This window comes from Cibotium barometz, chromosome 10, assembly GCF_041138505.1.
Source record: "Cibotium barometz isolate CiBa-2024 chromosome 10, ASM4113850v1, whole genome shotgun sequence".
Lineage (NCBI taxonomy): Eukaryota > Viridiplantae > Streptophyta > Polypodiopsida > Cyatheales > Cibotiaceae > Cibotium > Cibotium barometz.
Genome location: NC_141055.1, coordinates 59,232,270 through 59,253,039, shown reverse-complemented (window position 1 = coordinate 59,253,039; position 20,770 = coordinate 59,232,270). Strand labels below are relative to the sequence as shown.

The window sequence follows — 20,770 nt, the reverse complement described above, 5'->3', positions numbered from 1 at the left end:
CCAAAATTCAGGAATCATCATTTTTCAATCAGAATCCAAATCAACTCATCAGTTCTCAACCAGAAGACTCACCCATATATATAGACATAACTTCTCTCTCTCTCACTCTCCCCCTACCGTTTATCCATCTCACTCTTACTCTCTCTCTCTCTACATAGAAAATGCATAGAGAGAGAGAGAAATAAATAAACACACTTCCTCTCTCTCTCTCTCTCTCTCTCTCCTGCGCTTTATCTCTCTCACTCTTACTCTCTCTTTATCTCTCTCACTCTTTACATACAAAATGCAAAGAGAGACTGTGTTGGTCTGTCTATGTATGTGGAGAAGAGAGAGAGAGAGAGAGAGAGAGATAAAAGAGAGAAAAAGAGAGGGAGGGCTATGTATTTTTGCTAAAATGTGTGTGTGTGTGTGTGTGTGTGTATGTGCGTGTGTGTGTGTGTGTTGAAAAGATACGGGGGAGAAGGGAGCTTGAGCTCTTGCATGCACACACACTCTCACAAACCCTAGAAGAGAACACACAAGATGAGAGGCTGAAAATTGTTCTTCTTCTTCAACAAAAGAGGTCTACCAAAGAGTAAAAGTGACTAACACACATACTAGAGTATATACAAGCGGTCCATAATGTGAACACGCTAAAGTGGAGTGGGTAGATGTGGACTAGTCGGTGTAGTCCAGCCTGTAGAATCTCTGGCGAAGATATGTCGATACCAACTACCAAACCCGCCAGTGATGTAAATGTCGAACGGTCACGCAAGCGCCTCATGAGTGTCAACTCATGTTGAACTTGACATCTCAACAGTCCTCCTCAAGCTCAACTCCAGCTCGTGAACTCCAACCATATCTTGAAATCTACGGAGCTTCTCAGCTCCCAAGGCCTTTGTGAAGATGTCAGCAACGTGATCCTGTGTACTGACGTAGGCCGTCGATGTTGCCTCTGTTGCGCCAAGACTCTCTCCTTGATCAAGTGGTAGTGTACCTCAATGTGTTTCATCTGCGCATGGAAAAGTGGATTCTTGGCCAACTGTAAACTGCTAAGATTGTCACAATATATGACAACCTTTCTCTCCACATGCAACCCCAAATCAGCATAGCTTGCGCAACCAAGCTACCTCACATGTTGCCACCACAGCTCCTCTGTACTCTGCCTCTGTACTCGTCGAAAGGCAACGGTGGGATGCTTCTTGTTGCTCCATGTCATAGCAGCACTCCCCAACGAAAATATAAATCCACTAGTAGATCTCCTATTCTGAGATGCTACCTGCCCAATCTCCATCTATGTACCCATATAGCTCCAATGGTATACCTGCTGCATAAAACAATGCATAATCAATACTGGCTCTTAAATACCGAAGTGTGCGTCGCACACTGTTAAGATGTGGTTTTCACGGAACCTGCATAAACTGGCTCTCTAAGTCAATAGTGCAACTCAAATTTGGCCTATTAGATCAAACTCCCCAGAATCTTCCTATACATAGTGGGATCCTCCAACACATAACCTACATCCGCACTGAGCTTCCCATTTTGATCTAATGGCACTGAAATCAGCTTACAACCAGCCATCCCATACTTAGACAACATGTCCAATACATACTGTCTCTATGACAGCCAAATACCATCAGGTGTGCAAATGACCTCAGTGCCCAAAAAGTAGCGCAGACCTTTCAAATCCTTCACGTCAAACTTTCTTTTGAGAGAAGACTTTTCGTGAACAAGCTTAATCTCTTCCAAGTTGTCACCCCCAATAATAAGATCATTTACATAGATGCTTCCATAGATGGTAATGATCACAATTCTCTTATCACTCTTACGCACATACAAAGAGTGATCGATCTGCCATATGAAAACCAATAGTGACAAGATACTCAGCAATCTTGTCATTCCATGCTCGTGGAGCTTGCTTCAGTCCATACAAGGCTGTACGAAGCTTATATACATACTTTTGGTGACCTGTATCCTCAAAACCAAGTGGCTAATCCATATACACTTCTTCTTGCAATTCACCATGCAAGAACACATTTTTACATCCATCTAATGTTAAATTCAGGCTGCTACCACCGCAATCACAGCTCTCACAGTTGCCATCTTTGCAACTAGGGCAAATGTCTCCTCATAATCAATCCCATGTGTCCGCGCATGTCCTTTGGCTACCAATCTAGCCTTGTACCTGCTTATACTACTATCATTGTTATGTTTCACCTTATATACCCATTTACATCCAATAGCTTTCATGCCTTCATGCAATGGCACCAAATCCCAAGTCTCATTTCCATACAATGCATCCATCTCCTCATCCATAGCTTTCTTCCAATACACATTTCCAATAGCCTTATCAAAACATGTGGGCTCTACAACCTGTATAATTTTTGCCATGTAAGCACAGTGATGTGCCACATAACCATCGTAAGTTAACCTTTGCACTAGATTTTTGACTCTTCCAGATCTTCGTAACCTTGCATTCATGGCTTCCAAAGCCTTCTTTACACCAAGTGTCCTCATTGCTGGAATCCCAAGCTCCTCATCAAGGCTCATCTCCGAGAGCCACTAGACTCTTCGCAACAAGAGAGTGCCCTATAAAAATATCAAGCATACCAAGGGGCTCAACCACTATCTCTTTGCCTTTATGTGATGTACCAACTACATTTCTAGGATTGGTATTATGACGCAGCCTGCCACTCCATGGTCTATCAACAGAACTACTGTATATGAGGACTCTCCTGGTCCACTCAATGACTGTGATTAATGACTTGCATTCTGTGCAACCACATTTCCACTTACATCAGCCCCAACAGCATCTTTTTCAGCAGCATACGAGCTACTCATCTCATCAAATACAACATCCCTTCTTGTGTTCAATTCACGTGTAGAAGGATTATAACATCTATATCCCTTTTACTCAAGGGAATAGCCAATAAACACACATTTTTTTGCCTTCGGATCCAGCTTAGTACACAACTCATCTGGCACATGCACATATGCAATAAATCCAAAAACGTTCAAGTGAGACAAATCAGGTTTCTTGTTGCTAGTAAACTTCTCCTTTGGCATTACATCATGTATGGTTGCAGTAGGAGTCATATTCATGATATAAACTATTGTAGACATAGCCTCAGCCCAATAGCTATGTGGCATATTCTTTTTTGTCATCAATGCTTGTGCTATCTTTGCAATGTGCCTGTTTTTTCGCTCAGTAACTCCATTTTGATGCAGAGTGTATCTACATGTAAACTGTCGCTGAATGCCATTCTTCCGCTGCAAGAAAGCAGAGAACTCATTGGAGAAGTATTCTCCCCCTCCATCTGACCTTAGGCACTTCATATGTTTTCTTGTCTGCTTTTCAGTCATCACTCTAAAATTCTAAAAATGAGTAAAAACTTCACTCTTCTCCTTCATGAAATACACCCACACTTTCCTCGTGTGGTCATCAATGAATGTTACATAGTACCTGTAGCCATCCATAGACATAGACTTCGCAGGACCCCATACATCTGAATGCACAACATCTAGTACATTCCTACTCATATAATTTCTGTCATGTGGAAATACATGCTTTGTTTGCTTTCCAAATTGGCATGCTTCACATACTTTCTGCATACCTTCAATCTTAAAATAAGGCAACCCTATCACAATTTCTTTAGTTTGCATAGACATCATTCTTTGCACATTTACATGCCCCATTCTCTTATGCCAAATGTCTGTATCTACAACAACTCTTGAACCATTTACAAACGTTGCAGTACTCACTTCAGGCATATTTATATTATGTCCACTATGTTCCCTTTTACAACCAACCTGCACTTATCTTTAAAGTCTTCTACATAACAATTATCAAGGTTAAACTGCACCTGCAAACCCTGTTCAATCATTTGGCCAATTAAAACCAGATTCTTTGTAATGTTCGAAACATGAAGTACATTTGCAAGGTACTTCACCTTACCATTCTGCATAGACAATGGCACATCTCCAACATGGGCAATCGAATGAGCAATGTCATCCCCTGTGTCAACAAAACTTGGTCTTTCAAGACTCTTCATTTCCTTGAACCACTCACCATGACTTGTCATGTGGTTCAAAGCACATGAATCAACATACCATACATCATACTGCTACATCATTTCTAGACACAGCATTAACTATATATTGCATAACAAACCACCTCTCATTAACTATATGTTGCATAACAAACCACCTCTCATTATTCTCATTATTTGTGCTAGAGGACGCATAGTTATTTTGCTACAATTTTCCATTTCGCATGTCATTCTACTTCATGTAGCAATGTTCCTGCACATGTCCAGGCTTGCCACATCAAAAACAGCCTCGTGTATCATTATACTACCTTTGCCAATTACCACGACCTCTTTTCCCTTAAGCTCCGCTCCTGCGCGAAGAAAGCTCCTCAATCGGAGTTCGTTTTGCTGATGCCTCCCGAAGAGCTCCCGACAAGGGTGTAGTAGCCAACATAAAGAGAAAAGAGTAGATGAAGCTCTTCTTGCTTGCCGCTCAGCTCCTTAGCATGAACTAGGCGCTCTAATACCATGAAAAGATGCAGGGGAGAAGGGATCCTGAGCTCTTGCAAGCACACACACACTCTCACAAACCCTAGAAGAGAACTCACAAGATGAGATGCTGAAAATTGTTCTTCTTCTTCTTCAACAAAAGAGGTCTACCAAAGAGATAAAGTGACTAACACACATACTAGAGTATATACAAGCGGTCCATAATGTGAACATGCTAAAGTGGAGTGGGTAGATGTGGACTAGTCGATGTAGTCCAGCTGTAGAATCTCTAGCACAGATATGTCGGTGCCAGCTACCAAACCCGCTAGTGATGTAAATGTTAAACGGTCACGCACGGACCTCTTGAGTGTTAGCTCATATTGAGCTTGACATCTCAACATGTGTGTGTGTGTGTGTGTGTGAGAGAGAGAGAGAGAGAGAGAGAGAGCCACAAATTATTCATAACGGCAGCATGGTCCTTTCTACAAGATCACTGATACATTCTGTTTACTCCATTCCTTAGGGGAGATCCTTATGAGGTTACATTTAAATAGATTTGGTGGAAGCTTAGGAGCCTATTTTTAATTTTATGTTTCATTAGATGGCTACTTCCCGTCGGAGATGGGTCACACCACTTCTTACGATATATAAAAGAGGACACATCTCTCTCCATGTGTCTATGTATTCCAAGTTTGGTGCTTTGTTCCAAGAAAACGAAGTGCTTAAGGATCTCCCTTCATGGATATATATGCAAAGCATGGTACCTTGATATACAAGTATGCCAATTTTCTATGCTTTCTTCAAAGTCAACCATGACTACCAAAATGGCCTTCAAATTTAAAGCCTTCTTTGTGGTATCCAAACCTCTCCCATCCGGAGGACGGGTTGGGGGACTAGTTTAGATATATATATATATATATAGTGTGTGTGTATGTATGCATTTATATATGTATATAAAAACAAACACTAGTAATCATGCATGCACAGACATACACGCCTACATGTACAAACACACTTGAGTGTAAGTGTGTGCACACATATTTTTAGAGACATATCGTCACATGTGCATGCACACACATATAGACACACAAGTGCTCACACGTACATACACACGTGAATGCAAGCAAAAACTTAAACGCACTAGTTTTCTTTAATAAGGAAGGTGCACGTGCCATTCTGTAGTATTGCTCCGTTTAAAAAAAATCTTGTTGCCCAACTTTGTGTCGGCCTACATAAAAAGTCGTGCCGGTGCTTTTGATCGTGCGGTGCTTTTGATCGTGCGGCGGTGGCCAGTGGCCGTGGGAACAGTGTGGCGCTTCAGAGGTTGGCGTGGAAAGGTGTTTAATTAAATACACCTCAGCGAGCGACTCTGAGAGCGAGCACGTGTTGGCGGCAGCCGGCCAACGGCAGGTGTGAAAGCGATAGAACCGTGGTGGAGCCTCGGCTGAGTCGGCGCTCGACCGACTTTTCAAGTTTGGGGTTCAAAAGCGAGAAGCTGATTGGAGAAACTTTTTGCCCAAGGTCATACTCGACTCGAGGTGGGGCGTGGGGGAGGGGGTTAACGATCCTAAGAGCAGTAGTCGCTTGGCGTGCAAGGAAACCTCCTCTTACGCAGCAAAAAAGGGCAAAATTATATATATGTGACTGCTGTTAATTAAATAACAACGGAAAGCCCATTCCTTGACTGAACTGAAGGCTCCTCCTCACAGTGTTCATATCCCCTTCCAGTAAATATATTAAGTTTGGTCTCATACATCTACTCACCACCGCTTTCACTGCTTGTGCAGAAGAAAGATGATTCCCCTCCCCAATCGTCTTTCACTATTATCTATTTTGCACGTGCCCATCTGTGCACGGCAACTCGAATTCATCGTTGGATTATTTACGTGACAGCAACCCACTTCAAAACCTAGAAATTAGATCTCACGCATCAACAAGTCTCCATTTCTCATTCGCCCTCTGCTCAGCAAATTGCATGCAGCCTTGGCTTGCTCATCATTAGAATGGTGATGATGATATCCTTCAGTAATTTCCAAGCTTACTAGCTAGTCTGTGTAAGGCTTTCCTTGTTAGAATGATATCTTTCAATGATCACCTAGCTTATAATTGGCTTTTGTTATTCCTTATCCCTGGTGCGTATTAAGCTTATCTAATCTTGGGACACAGCCCTTGAAATTGCTTGTATATTATTTGTAGTCAGTCACAGTTCTTGCGCTCTCTAAAAAGGAGAATGGATCCGGCAGCTGGCCTTTCAGCACCTCCACCCAAGAGGAGGTGTCCACCAATGGAAGCTGCAGAAATGATTGATGCTAAGATCAATGCTTTCGACGGTCTATCTGACGATTTGGTGGTTTCCATCTTAGTCTTTCTATCTTCTTCTAGTGCGTCCTCGCCGGCAGACCTCATCAGTCCGATGCTAACGTGAGAAATTCGCAGGCTTTGATGCTGTCATGAGTAATGGGCTTTTAAATATAATATAAATTCACCATTATAATTTAATGTGGTTTTCTCAGATGCAAGAGATTTCGCGAGCTTGGGATGCACACAATGGTGTTAGCCAATGCCAACACTGCAAGCTTAGCGGTGAGGGCTTCACGTTGGTCGGACGGAGCACACAGGTTTATCGTACGATGTGCTGAGTGTGGAAATGTGGAGGCTTGCTTCACTATTGGCATGGTATATAAGTCCATCTCTCTCTCTCTCTCTCTCTCTCTCTCTCCCCAGTCTCTCTCCACAAATTAATTAATAGGACTATATAATTAGGTGACGTATTAAATTACTGTCTCGTTCGCAGATTCGCTTCTACTGCTTGGGAGACAGGCGTGGAGGGGTAAGGCTGCTGCTGAAGGCAGCGGTGGCGTCGCATGCGGGGGCTCTGTTATCGTTGTCCATTATACAGTTCAATGGTAGCGGGGGCGGGACAAGGGACAAGAACGCGAGGGCCGGAGTGGCACTGTGTGCGAGGGCGGCGCTGGCGGGGAGCCTGGACTCTATCCGAGAGCTTGGCCACTGCCTGCAGGACGGCCATGGCCTGCCCAGAAACGCCGCCAAAGGCCGCCGCTTCCTGCTGGATGCCAACAGAAGAGAAGCTAGGGCTTTCTTGTCGAACATGTTCAAAAAACATAAAGGGTTCCGGCAGCAACAAATGACAGAAATCAGTACACCACCTCATGTCCATCACATGTCGACGATAATCGCCCCACCACGGCCACCTCCCGTCCTTGAGTGCCACGCTTCCCTGGAAAACGCACCGACTCTCGCCGCCCACCAGCAATACCACCGCCAGCGCCTCCTCTGCGAGCTACTCCACCGACACTACTGCTGCTCCCTTCTCAGCGACTTTGGCAGCACGTTTCCGTCCCCGTGGGCGGCGAAAAACGTCCATCCTGCAAACATTTTCCTGATGGAATGGTTCGCACTCCGCCCTCTTCCGGAAGGCCTCCGCCTCTGCTCACATGCTCACTGCGGCCGGCCAGAGACGCGAAAGCATGAGTTCCGTCGGTGTTCCGCCTGCAGCACCGTCATTTACTGCTCCCGTGCTTGTCAAGCTATGGACTGGAAGCTCCGTCACAAGCTGCAATGCCAGCCCACCCTTAATGTAGATTTTCACGAAGAGCATGATCATCACCAATAAGCACCCAAAAGGTTTTTGGTATTAATTGATTAGTTTGGGCAATGAGGAGACGATGGTTTCAAAGGTTTTTGTAAGTTGCAGTGAAACGCCTATTTTAGCATTTCTAGATCTTCCTTAAGAAGTCATAGTGGCTTTTCTCCATGACCTACACACGAGGGTTGTGCAAAGAAGTAGTCTGTCTTTATGAGGGTTGTGTGAAGAAGTAGTCTGTCTATTTTAAGCTTTACCAAACCAAATTGCTTATTTGTCACGGAAGCATCACATGGAGACCTATAGATTAATCTCTCTCTCTCTCTCTCTCTCTCTCTCTCTCTCTAGGAAGCTCTTGGCTGGTTTTTTCATATTCATTAAACAAGATATTATATTCTATGACTTTATTCGTTTTGTTATGGTTATGGCGGTAATAACCTCCCACCTCAATTGCACATTGGTCGGATTTTTCTTTTCTTAGCAAGAAATCAAGAAAATCTTCCTTTCTTTGGAAATTCACAAAACAAAAACAAAAAAAAACGAAAAGTGCCAAAAAGAGAGAAGTTTTGAGGAGCGAGTGCTGCACTAAAGAATGGAAGTTGCCAAATAGTTGTACATGTAGATTATTATTCTCCATAACCATTTTTGGTTAACACACAATGGTTATTCCCCAACAACGTACACACACCATGTAAAGATGCTTAACCACATTTGGTTAACATGGTTCTTCACCGATAATATCCACAAACTTTGTAATAAGCATCTTCACGTTATAAATGTTCTTAAGATGCTCTCGAGTCTTGTATTTCAAAATCATAGGGTGGTTGCAAGATGAGGTTATGTAGTTTTGTTTAGTGGGCGCCCTTGGGTTTAGCCTGAAAACAGGTATTTTTTCAAGAAGAATAGCCAATCTCTCCTAGTTAGCCAAAGGAGTTTCACTTCAAGGTCTTCTAATGAAACATCATATGCAAAGTTGGGCACCTAAAACTATAATTTGCTCGAATATCCAATAATTGCAAATCCCCTTTTCTTTGGGAACCAAAATTGTATATACAGGCCCTGTCGAAGGTTTGGACAGGTACACTAAATGTGAGTAAATTGCCTATAACTTTTACATTATTACTCATATGATGTTCACACTTTGCATATCACAAATTCAAATAACATGGAGCTAAACTTGATTTATCGAGTCATTTTTTATATGTTCTACAATTTTCTATATTAAAAGGCATTGGAATTGTTAAAAAACATACTATTTTGTCCTCCAACCACATCTACCATTTAAAATGCTCAATTTATATGGATCTAGCGATGATTAGATTGGGAAAGATTAGTAGAATGTGGGTCTAAGGTAAATTATAAATCTAACAGTTGGATTTTTGTAGATTTACTGTGAAAAAATTGTTATGACTGTTAGAGGCCCATTAAATCAATTGTAATTTAATTCTAAAAAATCAAATATTGAATCTTTCAATCTAAAAACTCTAGGGATCAATATACTTGTTGCCATGAATTTATTTCAAAAATATGGGAAGGTCCATTTTCAATCTTCCTCCCAAGTGAAAATTCCCATATTGTGTCCACTCTTCCCTTTTCAAGTCTAAAACCAGTCCTAGTTAGGTTTGGAAATCTAGGCTTAGTAAACTTCAAAGCCTAGATATATCATGCCATGTGTGAGGCTTGGGTAGGCACAAATCTTATATATGCATGCCACTTTATGTCCACATTAGCTTCAAGAGGATCCACATAGGCACCTTGCCACCTCCACCCTCCATGTCAACATGGTCAACCTAGTTGATTCCCCACCTTATCATCCTAGTCATCATTAATGCCACATCTTCTTGCCAATTTTGAATGACACCTTGCACTTGCATGCCACATCATGGAATTGCTACATCAGCCATAATAGTGCCACATGTCAAGAAAATGCCACGTGTCATGCACGCATGTGATACATGGCATCTCCTTCCCATTTTTAAAAAAATATATTTTTGAAAAGGTTAATTTAGTATATTTTTAGTATTTAAAAAAAAAGAAATTAAATATAAAATTTTAAAAAATGATATATATAACTTATTAATATAAAAGAATTTAAAATCACTAATTTTAAAGGATTATATTTTGAAATTAGATAAATAATATTATTTTTAAAGTTCATGTTATTTAATTTAAAAATTTTAGTTTTTTAAATTTAATATTTCTTAAAAATATTTTATGTGTAGGATAAACCTTTGAATAAAATTTAAAAAAAATACATTATAAAAGAAAATATAGTTATATAATTATAAAATAAAAGATATATTGAAAGATATATTTATATATCTAGTAATGATAAATATTCAAACTTGTAAATATTTATTATTAATAATATTGATTTTTAAGTGGATAATAGTTTATCTTTAATTATCTTTATATTTATCTTAATTATCCAATTAATCTTAGATAGGAAATCCAATGAGATTTGAAGTGGATAACCTATTTTTCCTATATAATCACACATCTCTAGTACTATCCCACACTTATCTCTAGTACTATCCCATTATTGAGCCTTCATTATTTTTTCTCTATTAGCTTCCTTGAGAATGGATTCTCAAAGTCATAGGAGTCGGAAATGTGATAGGTCTAGAACTTTCCCCCATCCACCAAGTTCAAGAGGAGGAGAGGAAAAGGGTAGCTCATGAGACAAAGAGAGAGTCGAGAGCACGTCAACGAGCAACACCTTCCATTGGTGATGATCCAAGTCTTGCTCCTCCTCTTCCACTTCCTCTCCCTCCGCCAAGCATGTGGGGGTGGGTCCTCCAACATGCTTGCAAAGTTTAGTCACCATCGAAGCATGTTTGGGTACGATGGCATGGGGAAGAGCGAGATTTTCCATGGCCTCTCAAGCACCAAGAGACTTGAAAAATCCACACTAGGCACTAATTGCTAACCCAAACATGCTCCGATGGTGACCAAACTTTGCGAGCATGTGTGGGTGGGTCCCCCCCACATGCTTGCAAAGTTTGGTCACCATCAGAGCATATACATCTCAAGGTCTAGAATCACCTTGAGGCTACTTGCTGCTTCTTATAGTTTCCCTATGTAGAGACCCTAACAAAACTAGAAAATTGTTTTGACCATAACTCTCTGATAAAAACTCAGACTATGGTCATGTAGCCAGTCAAAAAAACTGGAAGGCATCTGGTCTACAAGCTTACATAGGTAGAATAGGCAAAAATGTCTATATATAGCCGCAAACGTGCCATCTTTAGAAACGCATTGCTTTTCCACATTTTTAGTATGCATGGACTCTAAATATGTAAAAGTACTCTAAATATAACCTCCTATCACCTAAATTCAAAATTTTATTTTTACAGATATTTATCTCTTAATAAATCTATTCTTATCTTTTTATTTCTTTTCAAATTTTTGAAACTAATATTTTTACTCTATCACTTTCTTAACGTTTCTAGCCTTATAGTCTCTCTCGAAGTGTACTCTCTTTCTTCTTGAAACCTATATTAAAAGAGAATCGTTACATGGCTTGGGGAGGGATATTACATGGATTGAGTGGTGGCGTGAAGATGAGATTGTTTGGGACATCATAGCATAGCGGAGGCTACACTCCAACCCACACACTTTGTCAATCCGTGAATGCAACCCGGTTAGCGCATAGAGGCTATCCCGAATGGGAGAAGATGAGTTAACCACACACTAATGACTTCTAGTCCTACTCAATCCTTCTTCAATACTCAAGCAATCAATCTAACATAATCAAAGCATCAAGATTAGGCTACACTTAAGCACAAAAATGCAACTTATGCAAAGAACCTAACATGCAAAGAGCTATCACACAAGCCTCAACTACACATCATTTCATGCACAAGCTTCATCACATGCACTCTACAAATCAGATTTTTAGCATCAAAACATCATTAAGAAATCTAGATTAGCAAGTGTGTAGACCATAACCTCATATTTTTAATTTCAAATCTATGGTTTTCTTGGTTTTCTTGTTTTATAGTTGATTAAAGCAAATTCTAATACTATGCCTTGATGAAAAGGCCTCCCCCTTCTCTTCTTTACAATTTAGCCTTTCTTTATCCTAGAATGATTAACAAAAAGATTAATTAAACTTTTCTTATTGTTTACTCTCTTGGAAATTGAAAATTATGTAGATTACAGTCCTATACATCTAATTTGGGTTAATTTAAATTGAAAATAGAACGTTAAAAATGAGAAATGGTCAGCCATACACAAAGGAGGTTATGGCAAAAAATTTTAGAAATTTGTGGAAAAGAAAGTTTATTTTTATATTATTCCAAAAGAGTAATTCCCACCGTTTGTGCATTCTAAAAGAAATATTCTAATTTACGCCATGTACATATTCACCTATGAATATGCATGGATATCACTGATATTAATTATTAAAATTAATTTCTATTAGAAAGTTGCATAATAAAAATTTTTATTATAAAAGTGTTGTTTTTATTGAATTTAATTTCTATGCATAGAAGGATGCATAATGGAAATTTTTATTATAAAAGTGTTGTTTTCAATGAATTTAATTTCTATGCATAATGAAAATTTTTATTATAAAAGTGTTGTTTTCATTGAATTTAATCTTTATGCATAGAACGATGCCTAAAGGATTTATTTTATTTCAAGAGTGTTATTCTCATTAAAATTGATTTTATGCATAGAAAGATGCATAAAGGATTTATTTTTATTTCAAAAGTGTTATTCCCATTAAAATTGATTTTATGCATAGAGGATTTATTTTATTTCAAAAGTGTTATTCTCATTAAAATTGATTTTATGCATAAAAAGATGCAGAGAGGATTTATTTTTATTTCAAAAGTGTTATTCTCATTAAAATTGATTTTATGCATAGAAAGATGCATAAAGGATTTATTTTTATTTCAAAAGTGTTATTCTCATTAAAATTGATTTTATGCATAGAAAGATGCATAAAGGATTTATTTTTATTCAAAAGTGTTATTCTCATTAAAACTGATTTTATGCATAGAAAGGTGCATAAAGGATTTATTTTTATTTCAAAAGTGTTATTCTCATTAAAATTGATTTTATGCATAGAAAGGTGCATAAAGGATTTATTTTTATTCCAAAAGTTTTATTCTCATTAAAATTGATTTTATGCATAGAAAGATGCATAAAGGATTTATTTTTATTTCAAAAGTGTGATTCTCATTAAAATTGATTTTGTGCATAAATAAATGCATAAAAGGATTTTTATAAAAGTGTTATTCCCACTGAAGTTGATTTTTATGCATAAATAGATACATAAAGAATCTTTATATCAAAATTAGAATTCTCTTAAATTCTTTGTTTAAATTCTATCAAATAGATGTGAATGGATGGATGGATATTGCAACCGGACCTTTAATTTTCTTGAAGAGAAATATCAAAAGACTCATAAATTAAATCAAATATCAAAACAACTACATGAATTAAATTAAAAATTAAAACATATAACAAAACATAGAGCAAGAGAAAGAAATACATCACCATCAACACAAGGCAACACAAGACTGGGTGCAATCTTCCCCCCCCAATGTGAGTGGCTTCTTCTCGCGTGGGTATTTTTATATATTCCAAAAAGCAAGCTTTAAGCCAAAAATAAAGTATACATCCATATTTGGACTTTGCCATTTAATTAGCCTTTGTCCTCAATTTTTAGCCTTGGTCCTCAATTAACCTTTGTCCTCAAACCTTCTAAGGTTTGCACTATTCTTCTATTACAATAATCTAACTTGTACACATATGCACATTACAAAATAAATCAACTAATGCTCGTACACACACTTTACAATAATTTGACGCATGCACACACACACATCACACTGATGTCAAAATAATTTCAAATGCCATAATACAGCCACAAAATATTGTGAGATCTGTCCACACGCCATGACTCAATCCACCATCCGTGCGACACCTAAGTCGGTACCCTCGCACTGTGCAACACCTAAATCGGTACCCTTGCACACCTCATCACCTAAACTCATAAACATAAACCACGTCAGTAGTAACAATCAATTGACATCACATCAATCAATCCTAACGTGTTCATGATGAGAAATAGGCATCATAAAAAATATATATACAAATTTAAATGACCATGATTATTATTCAAATAACATGGATCATAACAGTCCTCCCTATTGGGAATCAACTGTCCTCAGTTGTACAATCAATGAGTGGATGGCTTCATGGTACAAGTGGAGGACAAGATCATCACATCAAACAATTTCTGAAAAATAAAACCAAACAAATGAACGCATGTAAAAGGGATCTAAGTGTCCCATACCACAGAGGTACCTTCCACATACAAACACTCGTTGTTGGTGAAAGATAGAAGACATAGATACGTCTGGGGTAGGTATGTAAAACCAATCTAATGTCCCGTACCATAGATTAATTTCACACAACACTACCTTAAGAATAGAAGTTTGAGACGGAGTAGCTAATTCCCTCTGAAACTTTCATTCCGACATAACTTTTCTCTATCCTCAAAATTAAACTACAAGTCTTATTCCAAAAATAAATTAGGTCGAAATGGAAATTCTTATCAACTTAAGATTGAAAAATAATCACTTACATTACTGTCAATAACTTGATGAACTCTGGGGATTTGTTCTTGATCTTAACTTGATGAATTCTCGAGATTTGTTTTTGATCTTAATCTTAATCTTGTAATTGTCTAACTAAATTCTCGGGATTTATTTTTGATCTTAATCTTGATGAATTCTTGAGATTTGTCTTTGATCTTAATCTTGTACTTGTCTAACTAAATTTCAAAAATTATAATCTTTGAATAGGTATATAATTCTTGAATTTGTAAATGATACTTGTAAATAATGAATTCTTGAGGGGATCTTGATCTTAAGCTTAATCTTGAAATCAAAACTTGAATAAAATTAAACATCTTGTGCCCTAGTTGCTAGCAAGAACTTGATGAATCTTGGCTTAGATTAAAAATACTTGAATTGACGAAAATTGAGAGATTAGTCTTTAATTAATCATAATTGTAATTCTTGAGTAAATCTTGTTCTTAAGGGGTTTAAATCTTGTGGTTGAATATATCTTTGACTTAGAGCAATTCTTGGTCTAGAAAGAATCTTGTACTTGGATAGATCTTTAAACTAGAACACTTGAAAATTTAAACAAAACTTTACTTGAATTGGTATAAACTTCGTAATTGTGATTGGTATACAACTTAAACTTGGTTTCTAGTCACTTGAGAGGTATTTCTTTACTTTTCTGATCACTTGAGAGCTATTTCTTTACTTTTCTCATCATCACTAAATTCAATGGTGAAGCAATTGATAACTTGAATCAAAGACTAGAGAAACTTGCTTGGTTCTTGAATCTTCAAATTTATCTTAATCTTGTATGAGATGTCTAACAATCACTTTTACTTGAATTGGGGCAACTAGATCTTGAAGATAACTTTTGCTAATCTTATCTTGATCTCTCTAGTTAGGTCACGGTATCTAAAATTCTTTTCAGGAGCTAAAGTTTTCTAACTAGGTCTAGAAGAAAAGAATATTCAGAAGACAGATACAAAAAAACAAACAAAAAATTGTATACAATAAATAAATTTTAACACATACCTCCACCTTTGGTTAGTGTGTCGAGTGCGTTAACTTCTTCGGTGTCAAGCTGTCCCTGAATAGTATGATGGTGCGGATATTCACCCATTTCTTGACAATTAAAAGAATAGAAAAAAATTTAAAACAAGAGAAAAGATAGGATTTCTTATCTCATATGGAATGTCGAGCTAGATGTGAGTCCTGCCAAGTTAGCTCAATACACAAATGCATATTTTTTTTTTCAAGACATAATCCATGTACTTTTGAAATTAAAACTTTATTAATTAAAGCTTCAACGAGTTTCTTAATTAAGCTTACTAATAAAAGCTTTGCTTAACATGATTTTCTACTAATTTAAATCTAACGCATAATTAAATCCAAACTTAATAAAGGCCTAAATGAAATAATTCAATCATCTTGGAATTCATGAAGTTTAGCATAAATTTAAAAAAAAAGCTTTGTAAGAAATTATAATTAGTGCACAATGATTTCAATATTTACAACTTATATATATATATATATAGCTTTTATACTGATTAATAAACTTTTAATTAAACTTATTAAACTTAGTAAAAAGCTTATGAAAGCTTTACTAAAACTTGTAATCTGGATGATGCCCAAGGAGAAAAAAGTCGCCCACAACAGCATCAAAATATAAAAATAAAAATAAGCATTTTAAGCATCATGAAGCTTTTAGCTAATTTAAGCTTTTGTAATTCAAAGCTTTTAAGCATCAATTATCTGAAAATTCCTCAATTCTCAGCGCTGGCCGCCCGGTTATGAAGGAGGGAGAAAAATTACAGTAACAAATATATATATAATGCTTTATAAATTTAAGCTATCAAACCTCTCCTCTTGGCACTACCCGCGAAGGAAAAGAAATAAATAAATAAATAAAACAAAATTCAGCGCAAGAGGCAAATTCTACGCTTCCTGGGATTTTGGGCTAATCTGAAAATTCCTGAATTCGTAGCTCGCAGCCGTGGGCGCCGCCGGCCGAATGGAGAAAGAAAAAGAAAAATCAGCGCCTCCCTGAATTTCCCAGCGCTGGCCGCTGCCGCTGTCGCTGCCGGATACGAAGGAGAGAGAGAGAGAGATAGGGAATTTTATATATGTATATATATATATATATATATTACTCTCAAATTTGCGCCCAGTGCAGCAGAGGAGGAAAAAGAAAATAAAACAAAACAAAGTAATTTTTTTGAAAGACTCTTGAATATTTCTCAACCGTCTATTATAGATTGCTTCCTCCCTCAATGGTTTAGCAATTGGAAAGCTAAGCTGGATTGACTATCAATTTTGAAACCCATCCATACAGACAGATCACAAAGAGGTCAAGAATTTAGCAAAACCGCTTTTCAATTTTGAGAGAGGTTTCATGGTTTCTGAGAATGGTTTACCACCTTTATTTTATCCTTTGGGCAATAGGTTGATGGAGATTTATTACCCAATGGTCAAAAACAAGCTTAATTTCATCCATACATAATCAAAAATCCCTAATTTCATCCATACATAATCAAAAATCCCTAATTTCATCCATACATAATCAAAAATCCCTAAGCGTGTTCTTCTTCAATTTAAATTCAAGAAAATTACCAAAATCACCTCTTTTTTTTGTCTCTTTCACCTCTTTTCACCGCCTTCAAGAAAATTAAATTTCACCAAAGCTCTGATACCACTGCAACCGAACCTTTAATTTTCTTGAAGAGAAATATCAAAAGACTCATAAATTAAATCAAATATCAAAACAACTACGTGAATTAAATTAAAAATTAAAACATATAACAAAACATAGAGCAAGAGAAAGAAATACATCACCATCAACACAAGGCAACACAAGACTGGGTGCAATCTCCCCCCCCAACGTGAGTGGCTTCTTCTCGCGTGGGTATTTTTATATATTCCAAAAAACAGGCTTTAAGCCAAAAATAAAGTATACATCCATATTTGGACTTTGCCATTTAATTAGCCTTTGTCCTCAATTTTTAGCCTTGGTCCTCAATTAACCTTTGTCCTCAAACCTTCTAAGGTTTGCACTATTCTTCTAATACAATAATCTAACTTGTGCACATATGCACATTACAAAATAAATCAACTAATGCTCGTACACACACTTTATAATAATTTGACGCATGCACACACACACATCACACTGATGTCAAATAATTTCAAATGCCATAATACAGCCACAAAATATTGTGAGATCTGTCCACACGCCATGACTCAATCCACCATCCGTGCGACACCTAAGTTGGTACCCTCGCACTGTGCAACACCTAAATCGGTACCCTTGCACACCTCATCACCTAAACTCATAAACATAAACCACGTCAGTAGTAACAATCAATTGACATCACATCAATCAATCCTAACGTGTTCATGATGAGAAATAGGCATCATAAAAAAAATATATACAAATTTAAATGACCATGATTATTATTCAAATAACATGGGTCATAACAGATATGATGTGAATAGAGGTGATGAGATGTGAGGTGAATATAGATGCGTAAAGAATCTTTATATCAAAATTAGAATTCTCTTAAATTCTTTGTTTAAATTCTATCAAATAGATGTGAATGGATGGATGGATGTGATGTGAATAGAGGTGATGAGATGTGAGGTGAATAGATGTAATGAGATGTGATGTGAATCAGATTAGATATGAATGAATGGATGGATGGATGTGATGTGAATAGAGGTGATGAGATGTGAGGTGAATAGATATAATGAGATGTGATGAGAATCAGATAGGTGTGAATGAAATGATGGATGGATGTGATGTGAACAGAGGTGATGAGATGTGAGGTGAATAGATGTAATGAGATGTGATGAGAATCAGATAGGTGTGAATGACATGATGGATGGATGTAATGTGAATAGAGGTGATGAGATGTGAGGTGAATAGATATGATGAGATGTGATGTGAATCAGATAGATGTGAATGGACGGATGGATGGATGTGATATGAATAGAGGTGATGAGATGTGAGGTGAATAGATGTGATGAGATGTGAATCTTTTTGGCTACCAATCTAGCCTTGTACCTGTTTATGCTCCCATCACTGTTATGTTTAACTTTGTACACCCACTTGCATCCAATGGCTTTCTTGCCTTCAGGCAATTGCACTAAATCCCAAGTTTCATTTCCATATAGTGCATCCATCTCCTCATCCATAGCTTTCTCCCAACACACATTTCCAACAGCCTCATCAATGTATGTGGGCTCTACAACCTGCACAACCTTTGCCATATATGCATAGTGATGTGCCACATAACCATCATATGTAAATCTCTGCACAGGGTTCTTCACTCTCCCTGATCTTCACAGCTTTTCATTCATGGCTTCCATAGCCTTCTTTACACCAGGTGTTCTCATGGCTGGGATCCCAAGCTCCTCATCAAGGCTCATATCTGAGCCACTAGACTCTCCATCAACATGAGAATGCCCTGCAGAAATGTCAGGCATACCAAGGGGCTCAACCACTTTCTCTTTTCCTTTACGTGATATACTAATCACATTTGCAGGGCTGGTATTATGACGCAGCCTGCCACTCCATGGTCTATCAATAGACCCACTAGATGAGGACTCTCCTGGTCCACTCAAAGAATATGATTGCTGACCTGCATTCTGTGCAACCACACTTCCACTCACATCAGCCCCAACAGCTTCTTTTTCAGCAGCATACCAGCTGCTCATCTCATCAAAGACAACATCCCTGCTTACCCTCAACTCACGTGTAGCAGGGTTATAACACCTGTATCCCTTTTGCTCAAGGGAGTATCCAATAAACACACATTTTTCAGCTTTTGGATCCAGCTTAGTTCTCAGCTCATCTGGTACATGCACATATGCAATGCATCCAAAGACTTTCAAATGAGACAAATCTGGTTTTCTGCCAGTAAACCTCTCCTCTGGAGTTACATCATGTATGGCTGCAGTTGGAGTCCTGTTCATGATGTATACTGCTGTAGAAACAGCCTCAGCCCAATAGCTATGCGGCATATTCTTCTCTTCCATCAATGCTCGCGCAATCTCAGCAATGTGCCTGTTTTTCCGCTCAGCAACTCCATTTTGCTGTGGAGTGTATCTGCATGTAAACTGTCTCCGAATACCATTCTTCTTCAAAAATTCAGAGAACTCATTGGAGAAGTACTCTCCCCCTCCATCTGACCTTAGGCACTTTATATATTTCCTTGTTTGCTTTTCAACTAAAACTCTGAAATTCTGAAAGTGAGTGAACACCTCACTCTTCTTCTTCATGAAATATACCCACACTTTCCTTGTGTGGTCATCAATGAAAGTCACATAATACCTGCAGCCTCCCATAGATATGGTCTTCGTAGGACCCCATACATCTGAATGCACAACATCTAGTGCATTTCTGCTCACATATCTTTTACGTGGAAACACATGCTTTGTTTGCTTCCCAAATTGGCATGCTTCACATATTTTCTACATACCTTCCACTTTAAATTTTGGCAGCCCTGTCACAATTCCTTTTGTCTGCATAGACTTCAATCTCTGCACATTTACATGTCCAATCCTTTTATGCCAAATGTTTGTGTCTGCAACAATTCCTTAACCGTTTGCAAACATCGCAACACTCATTTCAGGCATGTCTACATTCAATGTAAACATTCTGCCCACTCTGTTGCCTTTTGCAACCAATCTGCACTTGTCTTTAAAGTCTTCAACATAACAACCATCAGGGTTAAACCAAACCTGCAAACCCTGCTCAATCATCTGGCCAACTGAAACCAGATTCTTTGTTATGTTCGGTACATGAAGTACATCTGCAAGGTACTTCACTTTGCCATCCTGCATAGACAATGGCACATCTCCAACATGGGCAATTGGATGAGCAGTGTCATCCCCTGTTTCCACAAAACCTGGTCTTTCCGGGTTTATCTCCTTGAACCACTCCCCATGACTCATCATGTGGTTCGAAGCGCCTGAATCCACATACCATACATTATCTTTTTGTGCTGCATCAACATTTTTAGACATGGCATTCACGACATGCTGCATAACAAACAACCTTTCATTATCCTCATTATTTCTGCATGAGG

At 38.0% G+C, this 20,770-nt stretch overlaps 1 protein-coding gene across 1 annotated transcript; it reads left to right on the top strand.

Annotated features, from left to right (window-relative positions):
- The first annotated feature begins 6,439 nt into the window (after positions 1–6,439).
- LOC147635114 (F-box protein At5g50450-like) lies at positions 6,440–8,656 on the top strand. Its single transcript, XM_086804411.1, has 3 exons — positions 6,440–6,917; positions 7,010–7,172; positions 7,291–8,656. Exons 1-3 carry the CDS (start codon positions 6,727–6,729, stop codon positions 8,128–8,130), a joined length of 1,194 nt encoding a protein of 397 aa, XP_086660537.1. The 5' UTR covers positions 6,440–6,726; the 3' UTR covers positions 8,131–8,656.
- Positions 8,657–20,770: the final 12,114 nt, after the last annotated feature.